Here is a 24,947-nt window from a genome sequence, read left to right on the forward strand (position 1 = left end):
TGGATTGAGATCATGACCTAAGCGAAAGTTGGACGCTTAACCGACTAAGCCACCCAGGCGCCCCAGACTTTTTTGTTTTTAAAGGAAGTTTGTTTTGTGACTGTGATAATTCATCTTTTTTTTTTTTAATGTTTTGTTAATTTCTGAGAGAGAGAGAGAGAGAGAGAGAGAGAGACTGCGTGAGCAGGGGAGGGTCAGAGAGAGAGGGAGACACAGGATCGGAAGCAGCCTCCAGGCTCTGAGCTGTCAGCACAGAGCCCGACGCGAGGCTTGAACCCATGAACCATGAGATCATGACCCGAGCTGAAGCCGGATCCTTAACTGACTGAGCCACCCAGGCGCCCCTTATCTTTTCTGAATTACCTTTTTATTTCTTTTACTGTTCTACTACTGTCTTAAACCATTTTGTAAGAATTCTTCATCTCTAGATTATTCTTTAGTCTGCTGTGTGTCCTAGGTTCCTTTCCCAGCATGCAGGCTGCTTTTTAGTTTTGCTGGGAGGCTTTGTTTTCCCAGAGGTTTAAGATTTTTACTTTGGTTACATCTGTTAATCTTTATTTTGTCTTTAGGGTTGTCCTTAAAGCCCTTCTGTACTTCAAGATTAACATTATAAAAGGCAATATTATGTATTTATTTCTCAGTACTTTTTCTAGTCTATTTGTAGTTTCTGTGTAATGTCTCTGTATTCAGTTGATTGAGGATATGGTTGGTGTGAGGTATGAATCTAGCCTTTTCCAAATTGTCAGTTTGCAAATACTGTTTGAGTCTTGTCTTATTTTTCTACAGTCTACAGGGAACACTGTCATCACCATTTACTACATTCTTGATGACTTGCATCTGGACTTTCTTTTCTGTTCCTATAACATATACTATTTTAGTGGTCAAATTTTATAAGATATATATTAACATTTTTAAAAAATATTTATTTTAAGAGACAGAGCGTGAACAGGGGAGGGTCAGAGAGAGAGGGAGACACAGAATCTGAAGCAGGCTCCGAGCTGTCAACACAGAGCCCGATGTGGGCCTCAAACTCACCAAGAGATGATGACGTGAGCCAAAGTCAGGCGCTTAACCAGCTGAGCCACCCAGGTGCCCCTGACTAGGTTTTATTTTTGTTGGTCATTTGGAATATGACAGACTTCTCAATGAAATAATAAACTAACTGATTCTGGCTAGAAGATGTTTTGCATTAATCTTGAAATCTGTGATCTTTACTCTGTTCTTGTGGCTGAAATTGTTACTTTATCAGTACTTTACGATTTCATGTCTTCTGTAGGCTGTCACATGTTTAAAATCCATACGTTTTGAAGTGTGCCAGTCTCTTGTTTTAATACATCTTGTGAAACAATATTGAGAAAAAGAAGAAGTTTGACTTTTGGGGAATATTTGTCTCTTCATTAAGTTCTGTGTAGGATGCAGACTATTAATTAGTCTTCACACAGGCTTATTTTAATTATGTTCTGCTTAGAAAATTTAGTTATTTTCACGTGGCACAAAAGAATAATCTCAAATTTAGTGGTTTTTTTCCAGAACTCAGCTGATTTATGGATACCTAAATAATAAAGGTATCCATAAAGCAGTATACCTAAATAATAAAGGTATATAATGATGTCTTTGATTTAATGGTGTCACTAAAACAGTCTGTCTTTTTGATAGGGCAGATTGACATTTGGGTTTTTTCTTCTCAAGCTCCTAGTTTTGTTGTTAACACCATACCCTAGAATTGATGGGAGGGATGGGTTGGTGGGTTTTTTTTGTTTTCTTCCTGAGGTTCTTTTATTAGGGAGAATTTTCCAGGATCATTCCCCTGCCCTAGAAGATTTCTTCTCTGTTTCATTGGCCAGAACTAGATCACATGGCTTCCTCGTTAGGAAAGAGTTTAGAAAAGTGAAGCTCTGCTGAAGGGGAAGGTAGTGGCTGTTGGATAAGCAAATGTGGTCTGCTCTTTGAAGCTTAAACTGTCTTTTCTGAATTAAAAGCTTTTTTTTTTAAGATTTTATTTTTGAGGCACCTGCGGGGCTCAGTCAGTTAAGTGTCTGACTTCAGCTCAGGTCATGATCTCACAGTTGGTGGGTTTGAGCCCTGCGTTGAGCCCTGTGCTGGCAGCTAGCTCAGAGCCTGGAGCCTGGCCCTCCCCTGCTCATGCTGTCTCTGTCTCTCTCTCTCTCTCTCAAAAATAAATAAAACATTTTAAAAAATTTAAAAAATATTTTATTTTTAATCTCTACACCCAGTGTAGGGCTTGGACTCACAATCCTGATATCAAGAGTTACATGCTCTGCCAACTGAGCAAGTCAGGTGCCCCAAAATAAATGTTTTTGGGTTTTTTTTTGTTTTTTTTTAAGTTTTTTTATAGTTAAAAAATTTTTTAACTATAGAGCACGAGTGGGAGAGGGACAGAGAGAGAGGGAGACACAGAATCCAAAACAGGCTCCAGGCTGTCAGCACAGAACCCAGTGTGGGGCTTGAACCACAAACCACGAGATCGTGACCTGAGCCAGAGTGGGACGCTTAACCGACTGAGCCACCCAGAGTGAAAGATCTTCATGCTAACACTAGAACGTTTCTCTACCTAGGTACTTTTGTATAAACTGAGAGTTAAGCTCTTGCCTTCTTATTTTTATAGCGATGTTTATCTTGCCATTGACTACTAAGCTTGCGTTGTTTTTTTTTTAATTTTTAAAAATTTATTTTTTGAAATATGCTTCCTGCCTTTTATGGAGCCCACTGTGGGGCTTGAACTCACGATTCTGAGATCAAGACCTGAGCTGAGGTCACAAGTCGGATGCTTAACTGACTAAGCCACCCAGGTGCCCCAAACTTGCATTTCTTTATAAACCTTAGAAAAGAGGCCAAGAACTTGTACACATCAGAGGCTGACGGGACTTACTAAAGGAAGACCCCAGTTTTTAAATTTTTGTGAAAGACCATGCTCCGAATCACTTCTTGTTCCATTGTGTGCTCACTGTATAGGATTGTGATGTGATGTGGTAGTTTATTTAGGCATTTTCCGTTGTAACATTTCTGGATGTAGTTTTAAGTAGTCAAGGGAAAACTAAAGGTCAGATAGGTACAGATTAAAGATACTCAATATTGGGGTGCCTGGGTGGCTTAGTCAGTTAAAACATCCGACTTTGGCTTAGGTCATGAACTCGCTGTTCATGAGGTCGAGCCCCGCATTGGGCTCTATGCTAACAGCTCAGAGCCTGAGGACTGCTCCACATTCTGTGTCTCCCTCTCTCTCTGCCCCTCCCCTGCTCACACTCTTGTGTGTCTCTGTCACACTCTCTCTGAAATAAACATTAAAAAAATATTAAAGATTCATTCTAGATCCTGATTACATTACAGTATCCCATACTTAACAGAAAAAGCTACTTTCTCCCATAACTTTCCAGTTGCATTATCTAGACTTTACTACCGCTTTGTATAGCTGCTACCCTGGGCTTAAAGAGGCTCATGCTAACAGCGGTATTTGGTAATAGTGATAGTAATATAGTGATCCTGGGACTGTGACTGAAAATCTTTCTGAGACTAAGTATGGTTACAAAAAATAAGATGGTACAGAGATTGGCTATTTGACTGTTGGAAGGGGCTTAGTTCTGGCCTGATTCCTGAGGACATTGTATAACCGGCTTACTTATTAGCAAAGTTAGTAACAGGTGGTTACTAACATTCAGGTGTAGGACTTGAAAATAATGAAGGAACATTATTTATATTAATTTGGACAATATATTTTTAATAATCCAGAACCATTTTCTGTTCATTATTTTTGTTGCCTATATTGGGACTAGAACTACGTTATTCTCCAGAAACACCTTGTTTTATATAAAAATAGAGTAACAGTCCCTCCTCCCCCGTCTTTGATAGTTTTGCTAGAATCCTCAGAAATGTAATGAGTCGGTAATTCTCTTTATGGGATTTCAGCTGCTGCATGGAATCACGTTCCTATTAACACCTGGACTTGGCCTCAGTTTACTTGCCTATGTTGAAACTTCTTATTATTTTAATGATGGGTTTTATTGCTGCTTCAATTCAGGCAGTGAGTATAATCCTATAAAGTTTTCCTTCTAGATCACTTAAGAGATAGAATAAAATCATATCTAGCACTGGGAGGCACTCCGTCTATCCCTTTTTTGTCCCTACCTTTTCTATCTAGAGAAGTTGTTTTTGGCTCTGTCTGTGGTAGGTTGTCTTCAAGGGTGGGTGTCCATTTAGGGGACAGGCTTGATTGTGTGACCTCAAAACTTAGAGCCAACTGAGAAAGACAGACACATGTTTTCACTCATATGTGGAATTTGAGAAACTTAACAGAAGCCCATGGGGAAAGGGAAGGGAAAAACTAGTTAGAAATAGGGAGAGAGGGAGACAAACCATAAGGGACTCTTAAATATAGAGAACAAACTGAGGGTTGATGGGGAGGTGGGTGGGGGTGAGGGGGAAATGGGTGATGGACATTGAAGAAGGCACTTGTGGGGTGAGCATTGGGTGTTGTATATAAGCCATGAACCATGGGAATCTACCCCCAAAACCAAGAATGCACTGTATGTTAGCTAATTTGACAATAAATTATGTTTTAAAAAATCAGTTGATATAAGTTCTCTATCCACCTGAATAATCAAAATGTTAAAACTATTAAAGTGATTGTCTACTGTATAAAAGAATCTGTGTTGCCATTGCTGAAGTCATTGTTTGTTTCTTCAGCCTTGTAGACATTATTTAGGTCCATCAGTGCAGAGTACTTCTGTGGAGTTTTTGTTTTCAGATTTGCATTACTGATAAGTTCTTAGATCTGTGATTTTCTTGGCCTTTTGGGATTACTTTCTTGTTCCTTCTATCTTTCTTTCCCTTCCCATGATGAGCTCATTATCTCCAATGGTTTTGAGACTTTTACATGCTGACACTTTGAAGCACAGAGTGCTAATTAGTATTATGAAACACTTTGAGGTCTCCCTGAGCTTTGATAGGTCTTTGGAGTTTTGCCTTGGGGTATTTGTCAAGGTAGGAGACATAAGTCATGTTGAAAAGTTGAAGATAGGGGCGCCTGGGTGGCTCAGTCGGTTGAACGTCTGACTTTGGCTCAGCTCATGATCTCATGGTTGGTGGGTTCGGGCCCTGCATCGGGCTCTGTGCTGACAGCCAGCTCAGAGCCTGGAGCCTGTTTTCAGATTCTGTATTTCCCGCTCTCTTTGACCCTCCCCTGCTTTCTCGCTCTCTCAGAAATAAATAAAACATTAAAAAAAACTATTAGAAAGTAGAAAAAAAAGATGAAAATATTTTATTTAGCCTCTTCTGTCACTAGTGCTTATGAATAAAAACTTTATATTGAATCTGGGTTGTTTGTTTTTTAATTTAAGTAATTTCTACACCCAATGTGGGGCTTGAACTCAGGAGTCGCCTGCTCTACTGACTGAGCCAGCCAGGTGCCCTGAATCCAGGCTTATTTTATATTTGAGTTAATGCATAAGACCCAGAAGTGAGATCTTGCACTATGTTTCAGGTTTTCTTTGGAGCAGCGTTTCTGGGGGGTTGGAAAATGTGTGGGACATCGTTGGTGTTGGGGAGCCTGGGGAATGCTGTTGGCCCTGGTGGAAGGGAGCCAGGAGGGCCGTGTGTCCTGTACATAGGGGCTGTCCGGGACAGTGCTGCCTTGTCTCTCCTCCAGTGGTGGTAACGTCCCGATTGAGAAACCTCATCTTGTGATTGAGGAACCTTAATGCGCCCTTAAAGTTCAGGACAAACACATTTGAATCAGGTGTCATTAGGCATCTTCCTGAGATAAACTATACAGTACCTTTTGTGTTTTTATTCTTTAAAAGTATAATTGACATAAAATAACCTCATGTTTACGAAGGTTCAGGTTGATGACTTTGGATGTGTGTGACCCCGATGAACCCATCTGTAATTCCTCCTGCCTCTCTCTGCTCCCTGTCCCCAGTGACTTCTGATCTGCTTTCTGTCACTGTATATTAGTGGGCATTTTCTAGAGTTTTGTGTAAATAACATTATACAATGTATACTCTTTCTCTGGCTTCTTTCAGCGTAATGATTTTGAGATTTTATCCATGTCGTCGTGTGTTATTAATGCTTCGTATGTATTTCTTATCGGTGGATAGCATTCCGTTGTACAGATACACGGTAACGTGTGTATCCAGTCACCTGTTAATGGCCATTTGGGGGTGTCCACTTTGGGATCTTAAAGATGTTTCAGTCATGTGCAGACTTTTTTTTTTTTTGGAAAAGAACTTTTAATTGCTTTTATGTTCAGAAAAGTCAACAGTGTACTCTTCAGCCCAATTTGGTGGCCAGCTTTTTATTTAGCCTTTGCCTTTTCCAGCTTGGCGATGAGAGCCCCTGACTTTGGTCCCAGCATGTTGCCCCTCCAGTGACTGCGGATCTCATCATACCTGTCATTGCTCTTGATAGCTTTTGCCAGCTTTGCCAGAGCTCCTTCTTCTTCTGAGTTAACCTGTGTGAAGGTGACAGTGGTGCCAGTCTTCCTGTGGACCAGGCACCCAGCCCGGCCTTCCTCTTCATGATGCAGCAAGGGACTCCCGTCTTCTGACACAGGGCAGGCAGGGAGACAGCCCACTCAGTGGGATCCACCTTGCGTACCGTCACTACCAGCCAAGCCGCCTTGTTTTCCACCAATGTGACGATGGTATTAACCCCAGCTCGAAGCACAGGCGGCCTCTTGGTGGGGACATCCCCTTTCCTGACAGCTTTCTTCTCGGCCCGGGCCACCAGTCTCTGCTCCTTCTCTGGCTTTGTCTCTGGACTGTACGTGCAGGCCGGGCTAAGTTACTCATTTGAGTAGCTGTTTGACCGTCCATCGCCTGGGTAAACTGGTTAATTGCAGGAGGCGCTTGTAGACATTTACAGAGAACAGCCCTTTGTTGCTGAGGCCAGATGTAGTGGGGCCATGCGCACATACAGACTTTTACTATGAACGTGTGCTTTTCTTTTTCTTGAGTAAATACTTAGGAGTAGAATAGCTGAATAATATGGGCTACTATTAAACTGTCCAACTGTATTCTATCTCTCTTTCTCTTTTTTTAAACTTTTATTTGCATTTATTTTATATAGAATTTACTCGTGGGTCGTAAGTTTTTGTTTCCTCATTTTCTTCTGGGATATCTTTTCTGTCTTTGCAAGCTCCTCTTCCAGCTTAGGAACAGTCTGGTTTTTCAGAAAGGAGTGCGGCAGGGAGAGCTTGCGTATGGGTCAGTCTGACCACCAGCGCCGTAAGCTCTATACCACCTCTTACGGGCTTTCTTTACCCAGATGTGCTCAGTGACCAGAGAATCCTCTAAACTCTTAAGTTCAGCACAACTGTCTGCGTTTTTAGGCATGCTCACTAAAAATTCAGCCCTCTTTTTGGGTCACCGATTCTGTGCCAGCCCCACTGTTTGGCCTGGGCGCACCTGCCACCTCCACCGCGGCAGCGACGGAAGGGCACATGTTGCTTCTCCAGGGTGACGTCCTTCAGATACACACACCCCTGCTGGCCTGGGCGCTTTCCCATGTGTCCCTGACGTGAACACAGGGATTTGAACCTCTTGATTTGCACGATTATGTAGGATTTCCTGGGTCAAGTGAAAAGCAAACCATTTTAAGAGATCACCTCAGGCCCCAGCGTTTTCCAAAGTGGTTGTACTATTGTGCATTCCCACCAGCAGCTTCTCCACGTTCTTGCCAGTCTTGGTCTGGACCTTTTAAAGTTAGCCATTCTAACAGCTGTTAGTAATACCTCATTTTTTCAATTTGTTACTAATGAATGGTGTTGTGCATCTTTAGAGAGAAAGAGTATATGTGTGTGTGTGTGGTCTGTAAATCTTTCTCCTGTTTTTAAAAATTAGATTTTTTTCTTATAATTGAGTGTCGAGAGTTTTTTAATATTCTAGATGCAAGTCGCTTATCAGGTATACTCTTTGCAGACATTTTCTTTCAGTCTGTGGGTTGTTTTTTCATGCTCTTTTGAAAAAAACAAGCTGTTTTGATGAAGTCAAGGGTATTGGCTGGTTGTTGTGTGGATTGTACTTCTGTTACGTGAGAAGTCTAATCCCAAGTCATGATTTTCTCCAGTGTTTTCTGTGATAAAGTCTGCAGTTTTTCGATAATACATTTAGAGATGTGAACTGTCTTGAGATAATTTTTCTTTATGATGTGATGTAGGATCAGAGTTAATTAAAAGAAAAGCCATTTCAACAAATGGATGTCTAGTGGTTCCAGAACCATTTGTTGAGAAGATTATCTTTCCTCCTTTGTGCTTTTGTCAAAAACCAGGTGTCCTTATATGATGATTCCTGAAGTCAGGCATTCTTCTCATAACTCAACTTTATATGTTTTAAAGCAGCTTTGGGCTTTGCAGGCCCCTTGCATTTGAATATGACTTTTAGAATAAAATTAATCTGTTTCTATAAGACAGCCTGCTTGTATTTGGATTGGGATGGCTTTAAACCTACAGATCAATTTGCTGTTTATTTAGTTTCCCTCAGCAGTGATTTATAGTTTTCATTGTACCTGTTTCTCATGTGTTTTGTCAGACTTCTCCCTCGCTGTTTGTTTTTTTGATACTATCGTAAATAATGTTTAAAACCCTTGCTCTCCAACTAGGTCTTGTCCAATAAGCATGTGGCTCCTGATCATCTGTTGCAAATCTGCCAGCGCATTGGCCCCATGTTGGATAAAGAAATTCCGCCCAGTATTTCAAGAGTCACTTCTTTACTTGGTGCAGGAAGGCAGTCTTTGCTACGTACAGCAAAAGGTACCTTAATTTGAAGAAGTGTTCTGCTTTGTAGCTTAATGATAATTATAATTGTGAAGTAATGTAAGCATTGTGGAAGAAAGGCGATATGTAACTATAAACCATGCTGTGGACTATAAAATTCTCTGCATTTAGCATAGACATTGAATTTTACTACGTAAGTGTTTAATGGGTCCTGCATTTAAAAAAAAGTGACAAAGGTATAGATGTTAAGCGAAAAAGCTTGAATTTATTCTGAGATGTGTTTGAGGTTTTATCGATGTGAGTTCTTAATTTTCTATTTTGTAGCTCACTTATAACTTTATTGAATGTAATTGTATGTGTCTAATAAACTCATTAAATGCTAGAAGTATTTTATTTGGTATTTAGATTCTGAAAGCCCTTTGTTATAAGAGGAAGTGATTTTCTAAATTTGGTAGCAGTTTGAAAACAAGCACCAAAAATGTACAATTGCATGGTTCTTTTTTCTCCAATTTGATTTTTTTGCAAAGTTATGTGGTAGCAAAATGTTTGGAATTGCTGTTCTTCTGTTAGCTTGGTATAAATCACTTAGACTAAGTATATGTATGTGATATGATCTATGTATACAACGTGGCCTCACTGCTAATGGGCAAGAATGTTGGCTCTTCTGATCCTGAGCATCCGTCCAGTTCGTCCCCCGTGATTATCTTTACGATCTGTTGCTGATGTGAGGCCGCCTCTTAGGTGCGCCGCCAGTACAAAGCTTGACTGAGGACAAACAGCCCTCCTCCTTGGTTCCATGCCAGACCGCTCTGTCGGCCTTAGTCATTTCTTAGTGCTCTGTGGCCCTGCCGCACCGGGGCTTGGCTCAGGAAACTGTTCCTACCCTCCCTTCTCTGTGTCCCTATTCACCTTGTAATTATTCTATTTTAGGCTGTTATGTAGTAGTTGCCCGAGTGGCCTGTTTCCCTCTGTTTTCTTTACTTGTGTCAAGCTCCGTGTTGTTTTGTGATGAGCACCGCTTTAGACCCGGCAGACCTTAGAAGAGACTTGAGCCCGCTGCCCTAGGGTAGGGTCCGTAGCTCTCTGTTCTGTACTAGTGTCACGAGAGGATGCCTTGTAACCGCTCTTTGGTCATGATGGTGGCGATGAATCCATTCATGTAAAACGTAACATGCGTGTTAGGTTGGGGCACCCGAGGCTCAGTAGAGGTTTCTGTGATGCCTGCCTTCCCTTCCTCTTTCACTTGTGAAGAAGCTGATTTCTGGCCCAGCGTAGTCTGTGCTCTGCTGCTATCTCCCCTAGAGGGGCAGATGTTTCTTCTTCGTATATATTTGCGGATAGGTCAAAGAGGGACGGGACTTGAGAATGAGTGTTCAGACTCCCGGATCCTACGTGCGTGCTCTTGTGTAAAGGATTATCCATGATCCTAAAACAAGAGGAAAGGCATATGATTTTGTCCGTATTTCCTAGGGAGATTAAAGTCATGGTAATACTGGCCAAAATTAATTTTAAAATTCCGTTAACGTTTTAAGGATTTTCATATAAATCGAATAAAATTTTTCTTACAAAAATTTCCATGTTTTTTGGAAAGTTGGATCAGTTGTGATTAAGATCTCGTATGATTATGTGGTATAATTCTGCATTGAAACATAAAAACTTACTTGGCATTAACTAGGACTTGGAAGTCAAAAGATCTGGTTGTATGGTCCGTGTAGACTTAACCACTTGCAGCGGATCTCTTTCAAGCTCCTGGAACCTTTGAGCCTCAGTTACCTCACTTGTACATTGGCGATCATACCTACCTCACAGGGTTGTTGTGAGGACTCAATGAGATAATGTACGTGGAACGCACTTTGTAAATTGTAAAGTGCTACACTAATGTTAGCTGTTGTTGTTGTATCTGAGATGTCTTAATTTTTTTTCCCCCTTCAGAAATAGTCTTAATAAACCTCTAGGGCTTTTCTGTTAAAGTATATTAGTTGATACAACTTTGAATAAACAGTTTATTACAATATACGTAAGTATTCTATAAAATCTTTCTTGGGGTTAACTTTCAAGATTTTATGTGTATCTAAAATTCGTTTTAAAGACTGCAGGCACACAGTTTGGAAGGGCTCTGCCTTTGCTGCTCTTCACAGAGGAAGACCTCCTGAAATGCCGGTGAATTATGGTTCCCCACCGAGTCTTGGTGAGTGAGCTTGCCTTTTCGGATGACCGAAACAGTCTTTCTGATTTCTTGACCATCTTTGTAACTGCCATATTAAAATTTAAAAGGAAATACTGGCGATAGTGTTGCAGTAGTAATGGGTATCAGTTTCCAAGTTTGTTTTCCCAAAGTTACTCCTAAATGTAATAAAAATTAATGAAAGATAATCTTACTGTAAATAAGCCCATAGTAGTGATTATAGTAGAACAGAATTGGGGAGAAACTTGTGTCCTTAGGATTTCTTGAACATAGATTCTGTGACCTCTAGAAATTGTTGGGGAGTTTTTCTTCGTGTTTTTACATGGTTGACTCTTCCTTAACCATTCTCATTGTTTTTATTTCCTAGTGGAGATACATCGAGGAAAACAACTCACAGGGTGTTCCACTTTTAGCACAGCCTTTCCAGGAACTATGTATCAGCATATAAAAATGCACAGGAGGATTCTCGGACATCTATCTGCTGTTTACTGTGTAGCATTTGATAGGACAGGACATAGAATCTTTACAGTGAGTTGCTGTTTTAAACTCCCTTTGGTATCCTCTGGAGCACTTCAGTGTGTGTTAGAATCATCTAGGCAATCTTCTAAAACACGTAGGTTCTGTGGTTCCCATTCTCAGGGATTGTGACTCCACAGGTCTGATGCAGGGCCCATGAGTATGCATTTTTATTACGTATCCCAAGTGATTCATTTGCAGATAGTATAGTGTTTGCGAGACCTTGATTTGAAGTGGTGGATCGTGGGCCTGGTCGTCAAGGATCTTAAAAATATACATGCCTAACCCTTTCCCCTCCAGCCTATTCGAGACCTACTGGGTGAGGTTCCTAGTATGCTAGTAACCAAAGCAAACCAAAACCCTTCCGTAGAAACCCAAATCTCTTTAGGTGATTCATATTCACATTGATTACTCATTGATCCTGAGAAATTAATTACTTGAACACCGCAAGATTATTTTATAATTATTATAAAACTATATGTAAATATTTGTAAGGTAATTACCATTTTAGTATTTTAAGGGAAAATTACAAGGAATCAAAAGTTTAAATTTCCTTTTTCAAAGTTGTAAGATTCAGAGTAGACACTCAAACATGAGCTGAGTAGGATGGACGCCGGCTGCTACTACAAATTTGAGACTCCATTGTTTGGTTATTTAAAATGAGGGTGCTAGTCCTATTATTTTTTACTTGTTTTTGGGATTGCCACCTACTCAGCTTGTGATCTATGTACCTGTCCTAACACGTATCAAATTATTTAGCTTGATGTGAGCTAAACTGACATTTAACCATTGTTAAAGTGAAATAGGTGAGTGATAACCTTTCAGTTGGACTCCTTACTCGGCAGGGGATTTTGGGAAAATAGTATTTATAATGTGGTCTGGTCCATAGAAATGAAAACTTCACAGTATCGTAATTTATATAGATGTGGTTTGAAGAAAAAAAAACTATTGTTCTGTAAGTTTTCTGACTGTAAGATTCGTAATTTATAGAATATTCTACAGTTGGAAAGAGAAGAGAATTTATAGAATCTTAATTTAAGTGACATGTAAATGGTATTTTTTAAAATGCTGTAAGACTTGCTGTGTTAACGTTTACTTTGGGGTATATTTTTTCTTAGGGTTCAGATGATTGTTTGGTGAAGATTTGGTCAACACACAATGGCCGCCTATTATCCACATTAAGAGGTCACTCTGCAGAAATTTCAGATATGGCGGTTAACTATGAGAATACGATGATCGCTGCAGGGAGCTGTGATAAGATCATCCGAGTGTGGTGCTTGAGAACTTGTGCCCCGGTGGCTGTGCTCCAGGGACACACGGGGTCAATCACATCTCTACAGGTAAACTGGCTTGAGTGTGCACATTTGTGTATGATCTCCTTTTCCTTTGAAACTTTCTCCTCAGAGGTGAGAAATAGTTAAGATGCTTAGTAATTGTGTGATCTGTTTTAGTAACCAGGAGAAAATGTAATTAATCATACCTCCATGAATCTTGGAAGGGTGACGTAATGTCTAGTGCAGTTAGAGTGTTACAGGAAGGCCTGCTGGAAGATTTACTGCTTCCTTTAGGCTTACTGTTGAACTGGGGGAGTGTCAGTTACAAACCCAAGGATAGGTTAATGATTTTTCTACTTCATTTTTTATTCTTTGAGAGAGTGTGTGTGAATGGGGGAGAGGGACAAAGGGAGAGGGAGAAAGAATCTTAAGCAGAATCCATGCTCAGTGCAGAGCCCAATGTGGGGCTTGATCTCACGACCTTGGGATCATGACCAGAGCTGAAATCAAGGGTTAGACGCCCAGCCAACCAGGCCACCTAGGTGCCCTGATTTTTCTACTTTTAAACCTGTGGGTTTTGCTAAGTGATTAAATTTGTTGAAGTATATTTAAACAATTTTTTCACCTTATTGTGGAAGCTAATTTTGCACATACACAGAGTAGACTCGTATAATGAACCCCTAGGTGCCCAGCTGCCCATGGCTGATCCCCAACCACTTCACTTTGTACCTAAAGCAGATCCTAGATTTCACATCGTATCTTCAATAAATGGTTCAGTATGTCTTTCTAAAAGATAAGGATTTCTTGGGGCGCCTGGGTGGCTCATTTGGTTAAGCATCTGACTTCGGCTCAGATCATGATCTCACGGTTTCGTGGGTTTGAGCCCTGCATCGGGCTCTGTGCTGACAGCGAGCTCAGAGCCTGGAGCCTGTTTCAGATTCTGTATCTCCCTGTCTTTCTGACCCTCCCCTGCTCATGCTGTCTGTCTGTCTCTCTCTGAGAAATAAATTAAAAAAAAAAGAAAAAATTAAAAAATTTTAAAAAATAAATAAAAAAATAAAAGATAAGAATTTCTTTTTAAAAAACACAAACAGGGGTGCCTGCGTGGCTCAGTCGGTTAATTAATTGACTTTGGCTCAGGTCATGATCTCACAGTTTGTGAGTTCAAGCCCTGTGTTGGGCCGTGTGCTGACATCTCAGAGCCTGGAGCCTGCTTCAGATTCTGTGTCTTCTTTCTCTCTGCTCTTCCCCCGCTCACACTCTGTCTCTCTTTCAAAAAAAATTAACATTAAAAAAATTAATTTTAAAGAAAAAACACAACCAAAAAGATATCATCATACTTTTTTTTTCATGTTCAGATTTCCATTTGTCTCATAAATAGAGTTACTTTGAGGAATCAGACAAAACCTATACCTTACAATTGGTTACTGTCGTTAAAAAGAAGCTTAAAACAAATTGCATTCCCTTGCCCAGCTTTTAAAACCCCTTACAGTAAGTTTCTTTGTTGAAAGAGTTGGGTGTTTATCTGTGGAGTTCCCAGTTTGGAGGTTACTGCTTGCGTGTTCCTGTAGTTCCTGTAACTTGGTTGTTGGGCCCCAGCGATAATTCTGTTTAATGTGCCTCTGGATCACTTGGAGGCCTTGTTTCAAGCACAGATTGATAGGCCTCACCGCCAGAGATTCTGACTGAAAACGGGGGAGGTGGGGCCTGAGAATTGGCATTCGTACTAACTTCCCAGGTGCTGCTCCTCCTCCTCCTCCTCCTCCTCCTCCTCCTCCTCCTCCAGGGGCTACACTTTCAGGATCAGTGATCTAAAGGCTTGATCACCTTGAGGTGTATGCTCTTGTAGGCCTGAAATGTCTGTTAGTCCCGCTGTGGTAGCCACTGATGATTGTGTCTTAGCCCCGGTAGTTCGTTCGGAACTGAAAACGGTGCATTTGGGTCATTATCTTGAAAATCACATTTTGTTAGGAGATGATGATTTATAAGGCCTTTTAAGGCACATTGGTGCCTCTGATTTGAATTTGGATAAAACTGTGGGAGTGGTTCCATTTTTTTGTTTTGTTTTGTTTTTTATTTATTTCTAGGAGAGAGAGAGAGACAGCGTGAGCAGGGGAGGGTCAGAGAGAGAGGGAGTCACAGACCGAAACAGGCTCCAGGCTCTGAGCTGGCAGTCAGCACAGAGCCCGATGCGGGGCCCGAACCCACGAACCGCGAGATCATGACCTAAGCGAAAGTCGGACGCCTAACCGACTAAGCCACCCAGGCGCCCCGGAGTGGTTCCATTTTCATGTGTGGATTCACCCAGGCTGTATGTTAAGTGCTCTCCAAAGAGATTTGGTGTGAAGTCCTGTGAAAGGAGAGATTTTTCTCAACTCTTCTGGTTAGTTTTCTTGAAGAATTGAGACAACAGACTTATTTTTGAATGAAGACAACCATAATCGGGATAGTGTTTTATTTTGAGAATTTAAGCAATATTTTGGTGTACTTGTTTTTTTAAAGGCAAAGAGTATAATTTTCTAGAAGACTGTGTTTCACAGTTGATATTTTGTTATTTGATATGAACTTACAGGCAGTATAGCAGCAAATGGGAAGACTTCTAGCACTGTGTGCTGGTGTCTGTCCTAAAACCATTGTGGAGTCCCTGACTGTGAAAATGGGGCTCTGATTTTTCCTGAGACTCATTCTTTGGTTATGGGGCCACATGTAGTTGTCACCTACTGAATATACCTGAGAAGTCTGGGTGGTAGTAAGTTTTTATGCATCAGAGTGGTCCTCTGTGCTTGCCAGTGGTTACCAAAGTTCAAAGTCAAAGCAGGTACACAATTTTAGTTATTAAACTTTTTTATTTTCTTGGCCCTGTTGTCATATAGAAACCATTTTTAATTTTAGTAAAGGTCTTTTTCAATTTATATTAAAAATATGTACAAGTAATATCAGTTGCAGAAAAATGAGCAAGTAAGAAAGTAAGCCTCCATGATCTTACCATCTAGAAGTAGTCACTGTCAATATTTTGGTGTACACGCTTCTCAAGGGAAGCATCATACACTGCCATTTGATACAACTTACATTCTCAAAACTGATAGTAGTATTACAACCAGAGGTAGACCCTTTTGTCTGAAAGAACAGTAAATGAACATTCTACTGGAATGAAAGACCTACTGTATAGCTGGTTTGGATTAGCTTTTCTTTTACTTATTTATTTACTTTTATTTTAAAAATTATTTTGAGAAAGAGTGTGTGAGCTGGGGAGTGGGGCAGAGGGAGAGTGAGAGAATCTTAAGCAGCCTCCATGCCCAGCTCAATGCAAGGCTTGACTCACGGACCTTGGGATCATGACCTGAGCTGAAATGAAGAGTCAGATGCTCAATGGACTGAGCCACCCTGATGCCCCTGGCTTTCCTGAAGAAATACTTGAGATACTAATATAATAAGAACTTGGGACATCAAGATATGGTAGGTAAGGAAAGGGCAGAGAGAGGAGCCTTGGGTGGGAAGGCATTCACCATTTCCATGGGGGGGGTGCCCAAAAAGCTTAGCAGGATATTTGACACACTTGCAGGGTTGGTTGGAGAGGAAATAGTTTGGAAGTATTTACACATAAATGCAGCTAATTAGAATAGAAACAAATTACAGCAACTGGAAATTAGTACAAAGGAAATTGTGGAGTTGAAATATATAGGGGAATTTCAGAATTGAGCGGATGGTTTAACAGCAGACGAGCCACGACTGAAGAAATTGGAGAATTCATGAACTGCAAGTGAGGTCAGAAGAAGGTAAGTAGGTGGCAGCACAGCAGGAGGAGGTGGGACTGTGCAGAAAGACGGAGCCGGTAGACAGGCCCTGCTAAGATGTCGCCTCTCTGCACATGCACTGGGCCACGTGTGTACCTGGGATTCCTGAACAGCAGGACGAGGAGGGAATGGAGCGGGGCTGCACTTGAAGTGATAGGAGCTGAGGATTTCGCAAAATGCACTGAAGAAATAGAGACACAGATTGAAGAAACACCGAGGACCCTGAGCAGAATAAACATACAAAAAACTAGGGCTAGTGAACATCGCCATAAAACTTTTACTTTTGTTTCGTTAACTTAGTTTATTTTTTGAGGGAGAGAGAGAGAGCGCTAGCAGGGGAAGGGGAGGGAGAGACAGAATTCAGAGCAGGCTCTGCTCTGTGCGGAACCTGTTGTGGGGCTTGAACTTGTGGAGATCATGACCTGAACCTAAATCAAGAGTCTGACGCTTAACCAACTGAACCACCCAGGGGCCCTTTCATCACAATAAAACTTTTAAAGCCAAAGAGAAATCTCAAGGTAACCAAAAGGAAAAATAAGCAAGAAGACTGATGATTAGCTTCTCAGTAGAACAGTGGCAGTTGATAGACAAAAAAGTGCTCTTTAAAAATTTTTTTTTTATTTTTCTATTTAAGAGAGAACACACAACAAGTGGCAGGGGGGAGAGAGAGAGAGAGAGAGAGAGCGAGCGAGCGAGCGAGCGCATCCCAAGCAGGCTCCATGCTCAGTGCTGGAGCCTGATGCAAGGCTCGATCCCATGACCCTGGGATCGTGACCCAAGCTGAAACCAAGAATTGGATGCTCAACCGTCTGAGCTACCCTGGTGCTCCAGAGAAGTGCTCTTTCTAAAGTGCTACTGGGGATGTCTAGCTGGCTCTGTTGGTAGAGTGTGCAACTTGGTACTTGGGGTCATGCATTCAAGCCCCATGTGGGCATAGAGCTTGCTTAATGAAATAAATACATAAAAAAAAATCTTATGTTTGGGTTTATTTAAAATTAATAAACTGCTAATAGTGACTTCTCAAGGATTCTGAACCCATCAAGTATATTAATGATAGATTGAAGCTCTAAACACATTTTCAGATAGTCTTCTGGCAATGGAACAGGGGAATTCTAAATATGATTCTTTAGGCTGAGAGGGAGATGTGATCCCAGGCTTGGAGATGCAATCTCTAAAATAACAAAAGAATTGTATGAGGGTGTATAACCAGCTGATGGAGAGGGAAATGTGGAATAGTCTTATAGAAAGGGCAAGACAGGAGGGCAAAAGAGGGGTGGAAGTGCTAGCATTCAGCCGGCACGGAGTTCACGGACACTGTGCTTGTAAGTGCAGTAGGCAGTCCCAGGGAAGGACACGTCTTACATGTAACTAGGAAGCAAAGCCCCACCTTCACTCTAAGGCTAAGGGGCAGCTGGAAGTAAAGGTTGAAAACTTTTGTAGACAGTAACTATAAGAAGGCTGATATGGTACACTAAAATTAGATAATAGGCCTTAAGGAAATTAATATTTTTAGAGGTAAGGGGCAATTTTTAATGATAAAAACAGAAAATTGAGTTGTATATTTAGTAACTTGGAGTCAAAATACATAAAGCAAAAATAGTTCACGGGGAAAAGTAGATCTTCATAATCATAGTGGGAGATTAACATACCTCTGTGTCTCTCAGTAATTGAAGAGTCTGTACTATTAAGAAATACAGGGGTGCCTGGGTGGCTTAGTTGATTGAGCACCTATCTTTAGCTCAGGTCATGATCCTGAGGTTGGCGAGTCTGAGCCCCATCTCAGGCTCTGTGCTGACAGCCTGGAGCCTGCTTTGGATTCTGTGTCTCCCCCTTTCTCTGTCCCTCCCCTGCTTGTGCTTGGTCTCTCTCCCTCTCAAAAGTAAATAAACATTAAAAAAATTATGAAAAAGAAATACAGATTTGAACAATACAACTAAGGACTTGGATGCCACATTGAAACATTGCATATAGTATCTGCATTATTTCTTTACAGCCATAAGTGGGTGTTTATTGTATAAGTACTGTCCACATTGACCCATTTTTTTTTTCTAAATATTTTTATTTATTTCTAGGAGAGAGAGAGAGAGAGACAGCGTGAGCAGGGGAGGGTCAGAGAGAGAGGGAGACACAGGCTCTGAAATAGGCTCCAGGCTCTGAGCTGGCAGTCAGCACAGAGCCCGACACGGGGCTCAAACCCACGAAGCGCGAGATCATGACCTAAGCGAAAGTTGGACGCTCAACCGACTAAGCCACCCAGGCGTCCCGACCCGCTAAGTTCTTAACAAATTTGAACATACTGAAATAATCCCAAATCTGACCGTAATCCCTACTCTGACAGTAGTGGAGTTAAGCCTGAAATTATTAATAGCCAGAATTAATAGAATAATCCCCACATTAGGCAATGTACTTTTAAATAACTCATGTATCAAAGAAGAAATCACAATAAAAAATTGGGAATACTTAACTATTAATGAAAAAATTAGGTCCTATGTATTATGGGATGTAGAATTTGATAGCCAACAAGATGATGCTTGGTGAGTTTTACTTTGTGGACTCCTGCCTTGTGGTAAGTCCCCGTGTTGAATAGGGTTGACCTGTCTCTTTTCTTTTTTCTTTTTTTTTTTTTTTCAGTTTGTTTATTTTGAGAGAGACGTGGAGAGTGTGAGTGGGGGAGGGGCAGAGAGGGAGAGAGAGAGACAGACTCCCAAACAGGCTCTACACTCAGCACAGAGCCCATTGTGGGATTCGATCTCACAACCATGAGATCATGACCTGAGCTGAAATCAAGAGTTAGATGCTTAACCGACTGAGCCACCCAGGTGCCCTGAGTTGGCCTGTCTTATTCTGTTGACTCACATATCTGGAGGGAAGTCAGATGTCAGTCATGTTGATAGGATACTCAAACAACCTTAAGGACAGGTCTTCATGGCCAGACACCTGAAGTCTCCTGCTAGAGGCAAGGGAGTCTTCCCTTTGGGAAGAAGGTCCTCTCTATCCCCAGGAAGCCCAGGCTGACATCTGCTACAGCCTTGTGAGACCCTGAGCCAGAACCATCTAGCTAAGCTTCTCCGAGGTCTTGACCCTTAGAGACTATGAGATAATATATATTGTTTTTGGTAGCTACATTTTGGGGTAATTTATTACATGGCATTGCACTATAAATACACAGCTGACGCTGTGCGGAAAGGGGGATTTATAGCTCTCAATGCATATATGTTAAAAAGGTGAAATCCAGTGATCAAATGTATTTCTCAGGAAGTTAGAAAAATAATAGGAAACCGTAGAGGATGTGTTAGGAGGAGAAGTACAAAAATTAGGAATAGAAAACATAAGTATAACAGTAAAGAGGATCAGCAAAGCCAAAAGTTCTTTGAAAGACTGAAAATGTTGGTTTAAGATTGATGAAGAAAAAAAGTAAAAACCATTATCAATTTTTTTTTTAATTTTTTTTAATGTTTTTTTTTTTTTTTATTTATCTCTAGGAGAGAGAGAGACAGCGTGAACAGGGGAGGGTCAGAGAGAGAGGGAGTCACAGACTGAAACAGGCTCCAGGCTCTGAGCTGGCAGCACAGAGCCGGACGCGAGGCCCGAACCCACGAACCGTGAGATCATGACCTAAGCGAAAGTCGGACGCTTAACCGACTAAGCCACCCAGGCGCCCCAACCATTATCAATTTTGAAACGGGGGGGCATCTTTATAGACCCTTCAGACATTAAAAAGAGGATATGTTAAATGACTATATGGGAAATTTGAAAATTAAGATGCAACTGGCACGAAGAGAGAGAAAATCTGAGTAGACTGGTAACTATTAATGCATTGACTCGACAGCGGAATTTCCTTATCTACCTATTAGTATTTATGTTAAAAAAGTACACTCAAAAAACCAGTTTCAAGAAAGGCAAAAATAAGTAAAAAATAAATAAATAAATAAAATTACAAGGAAACCAAGGAAATGATACAAGTATGAATGCAATGTGTGAGTCTTGATTTGGGTCCTGGCTTTAGGAGTCCAGGAAACCGATAGAGCAGATTTGAGAAATTGGGAGAAATTTCCACATGAATTCTATATTACATAACAGTATTATATTGATAGTAAATTTCTCGAGTGTTGATACATTGTTACATCTAATGAATAGAGATTCAGTACTGGGAGACTGGTGCTGAGGATTTGGGCTGCATGATTCAGGGTCACATGGCTCACGTCCATCCATTTATAGCAAGAGAGAACTATGGCACCATATTCCATGTACGATACACCTAAAATAGCCAAGAGAATCCATTGAAAATGCTTTGACAGGTTACAATTTGTCTTCTAAAATAGTAACTCTGGGACAAGATAGTGGTAATGGCTGCACTGCATGTGAATGTAGTAAATGCTGCCGAGTTGTACGGTTTAAAATGGCTCAAATGGCGAGTTTTACATTGTGCACATTCTGCCTTTCCAGACCTCTGACTAAATTAGCACATGTAATAGACACACAGGAAACATTTGCATTTTTAGCAGTATTTTAATAGGGTCGCTAACTACCTTTGACAAATGCATTCTTTCTAATTTTTTAAAAATTAAAATTTCTGAGAGAGAGAGAGACAGCGTGAGCAGGGGAGGGTCAGAGAGAGAGAGAGAGACACAGACTCTGAAACAGGCTCCGGGCTCTGAGCTGTCAGCACAGAGCCCGACGCGGGGCTCAAACCCACAAACCGTGAGATCATGACCTGAGCCGAAGTCGGACGCTTAACTGACTGAGCCACCCAGGTGCCCCGAATGCATTCTTCTTAAAAGCAAATAGAGGATCAGCATACATTACAGAGTCCTTATTTTGCTACCAAACAAGTTGTAAACGGAGAAGTTATGTTCCAGGCATATGCTGTATGCTGAATAGTTACTCAAAATTTGTAGATTTGGGGGCTCCTGTGTGGCTCAGTTGGTTAAGTGTCGGATTCTTGATTTTGGCTTAGGTCATGATCTCCTGGTTTTATGAGTTTGAGCCCTGCCTCAGGCTCTGCAGTGACAGTGCAGAGCCTGCTTGGGGTTCTCTCCCTCTACCTTTCTCTCTGCCCCTCCCTTGTTCTCACTCACTCTCTCAAAATAAATAAATAGACTTTATTAAAAAAAGTGTAGATTTCAAGAAAATTATTTTGACTTTTGGAAGTAGCCATGTGAGGTTGTAGTACAGAGTCCTAAAGCTACCTGGCCTGTTGACAAAGCATGATTCTTTTTTTTTTAATTTTTTTATTATTTATTTTTTTTACAAATAGTTTATTGTCAGATTAGTTTCCACATAACACCCAGTGCTCATCCCNAGAAAGCATGATTCTTATGTGTTCTTTATGCAGGACGTAACTAACACATCTTGGAAAAACGAGACTCTTACCTAGAGGTACATGTTATGGTCATGGATGAGTAGCTTTGAGGATGATTAATGAAACGTGGCTGTCAGTGATACTGCATTTGAGGAATGTTGCTACTTACAAAAGGAAAAGCTTGAAAAGTTAAAAATATGCCTCTTGGGTATTAAAAAATATCTCCTAAAATGAAAACTCCAAGCTCAGAGGACTCATTGGTGAATTCTCTTAAAACTTAAGAATTGTTAAGGGGTGCCTGGGTGGCTCAGTCATTTAAGCGTCTGACTTTGGCTCAGGTCATGATCTCACGGTTCGTGGGCTCAAGCCCCATGTTGGGCTCTGTGCTGACGGCTAAGAGTCTGGAGCCTGCTTCAGATTCTGTGTCTCCCTCTCTCTCTGACCCTCCCCTGGTCACGCTGCGCCTCTCTCTCTCTCTCTCTCTCAGAAATAAATAAAAAACATTTAAAAAATTAATAAAAACAAAAAAACCCAAACTTACAGAATTGTTAAGAGCTTAGTAAACCAGATAAATATAGGACTGTGTCCTAAAACCAAAACTTAGCTATAAACCATCAATAACTAATTAGCAAATAGAAGAAGATCATAATTCACAATAGTAACAAAAACCTTCATACACATAGGAATAAACTACACCAGGAAATTGGAAAACTCTTGATGAAGAAAGGTCTTAAAAATAATGACAGAGCCTTGGGGTTGGGTGGGGAGGGGATAGTCTATGTTAGTGAAAATGTCTAGTATAGCATACTCTTGACTCAGAAGATTCAGTGCTGTAAAGATGTCATCTCTATCCAAATCATGGTATAAAGTTAGTGTGTTTATATTTGAAATCCCAGTTGCTTTGTTTTAATGGAATTTAGCATGCCATCAAGTTCATTTAGAAGAGAAAATAGCCCCTGCCCCCAGCCTAACCAGAACAAACCAGGTGACTTTTGCCATGCTAGATATTTAAAAATATTTGAGAAGCGTTACAGAGAGAATGGTACTGTGTCAGGCTAGGGACAGTTGTTAGACAGATTAGCAGCACCACTTGTGTATTGAAGGCTGATTTAGTTAGAACATGGGAGACTCATTATAGTGCAATTACTCTTCCGCAGACGTTCGGGTTTAGAATTCTTAAGATAGTCTATGTTGAGTTACAGATTTTACTGTGATGTTTTAATTTTAATTATAAGAATATTTATTAACATACTGTTAGTTATTACTTTTAATGGGATATTCCCCAAAACTCAAGTTTTGGTCTGCCTTCTGGAACATAACCTGCTTAGATTTAGATGATCACTTTCAGCATTTTATAAAACCTCTCTGTTTCCTATACTTGAGGAGAAGGAACTTGGAAGAAGCTTCTTTGAAGAAGTCTTGGGTTCAAACCCTACCTCCCTTACAAAGTGTATAATTGGAAAAATCATAAAACAGATCATAAACCGTATCTCTCTGGGATGTTGTAATGATAAATAACTATGTCAATAACGTAGAAAAATTGCTTCTGACCTCTTCTTTCCTGTTAATGGCAGTGCTTATCTTTGTTTGCTAAGCTCCTTTGAGATGAATGCCTGGTGAGTCAGCAGGTGTGTTTCCTTCTTCATGGCTCTCCTCCCCACTCTGGGGGAAGGAAGGGGCTGCTTCCTTCCAGTTAAGGTTCTTGGGTTTAACTGGATTGATTCTCGGTGGTTTGTCTGATCTGTTTCCTCTCAGAAAATATTGTATACTGCTGTCTGACAAATTTTTGCGTTTTACTTGAGAACAGCATTTACCTCTTGCTCTTACTGGGTCCAGATTCTCTACCATTTAGCCCATTTCCCCACCACTTCCACAAACGAACACTGTAGTCCTATGGATATTTCCATTGCTATCATATACCGTATTCCCTCTCACTTTTGTACTTTTGTTCATATTTCTTTGCCTAGTGTGTTTTCTTGTTTCCTTTGTATTTTCCTCTCCATCTCTGAAGCCTTATTGGCTGTCTCTGGTCCAGTTTGATCTTACGTTATCTAGATTGCTGTGTAACACCGTTGAACGCCCAGTTCTGAAGTTATAATTCTTGTGTTTGCTTAGAATACTTTCATAGTTTTGTTTTTTAAATGTTTGAGTAATAATGTTTGATCCACTTGGAATTTATCCTGGGGTGTAGTCGGAAGAATAGCTTCCAGATTGCTCCACAATTGGTAATCATTTATGCTCTGATCCATTGTTTCCCCAACTGATTTGAGACAATACCTTTATCTTAGCTTTTCTATGTAAGGGCCATTTTGGACTTGATCATCTATTTTTCTATTGGTCATTCTGACCTGTGTCTACCATGCCCCATGGTTTTCATTATCGAGGCTTTGTGAGGAGCTTTCCTATTGACAGGACCAGCTCTTCCTGCTCGTCACTTTCTGTTCACAGAAGTCTTTCTCACTCTTCTTGTTTGTTCGTTTTGACGGTAATCTTTTATTGAGATCACATTACATAGAGAGAGACCTTACTTTTTAGGTTATGATTTTTCACTATGCTACTGTCACCTGTATTTTGCAATTGTTAGATTTTACTTGAATTTGTCAGTTGAAATTAACTTTGAGAAACCATTAAACTCTGACTTCAGTAGGCGGTCAGGAAACTGAATTGTGTGTGTTGTTCTGTTTCAGTTTAGCCCAATGGCCAAAGGCTCCCAAAGATACATGGTCTCTACTGGTGCTGACGGGACAGTTTGCTTCTGGCAGTGGGATTTAGAATCCCTGAAGTTCAGGTACGTGCCTCTAATTGTGTAATAATAAGTTTTCTTTTTTTAATGTTATAGTTTAGTCCAGTGAGATGCAGTCTGGTGATAAAGGGAAGTTCTGTATTGTGGTTGCCTTTTTACTTTTTACTATATACAGCGTTAGTGCCTCACCGACTATCTACTGTTTACAGTGTACTGCTTACATGTTAGGATATGGAAAAGAATCATAGCTCTTTACTCTTAGAGGGCACATTCTGTGGGAGGAAAAAAATCGTATGTGAAACATTTTGAAGAATGTTAGAAATGTGTACTTAGATGTGTAGTCAGAGATGCAGGCAGGGTCACTGAAGAGTCAGAGGATGTGGGTTGTAGACAGTACCCGCCAGT

The 24,947-nt window shown here is 40.7% G+C and overlaps 1 protein-coding gene and 1 pseudogene across 1 annotated transcript in view; one reads left to right on the forward strand and one right to left on the reverse strand.

Annotated features, from left to right (window-relative positions):
- BRWD1 (bromodomain and WD repeat domain containing 1) overlaps positions 1–24,947 on the forward strand; it is a 120,359-nt gene that overhangs the window by 18,544 nt on the left and 76,868 nt on the right. The window contains 5 exon segments of the mRNA XM_077765488.1: positions 8,614–8,764; positions 10,818–10,916; positions 11,281–11,441; positions 12,548–12,769; positions 24,487–24,587. Coding sequence (XP_077621614.1) covers positions 8,614–8,764; positions 10,818–10,916; positions 11,281–11,441; positions 12,548–12,769; positions 24,487–24,587 — 734 coding nt within the window.
- On the reverse strand, positions 6,286–6,929 carry LOC144232587 (large ribosomal subunit protein eL8 pseudogene; annotated as a pseudogene).

Source organism: Crocuta crocuta, unplaced genomic scaffold (genome assembly GCF_008692635.1).
Source record: "Crocuta crocuta isolate KB4526 unplaced genomic scaffold, BGI_CrCroc_1.0 scaffold84, whole genome shotgun sequence".
In the NCBI taxonomy this organism is placed as follows: domain Eukaryota; kingdom Metazoa; phylum Chordata; class Mammalia; order Carnivora; family Hyaenidae; genus Crocuta; species Crocuta crocuta.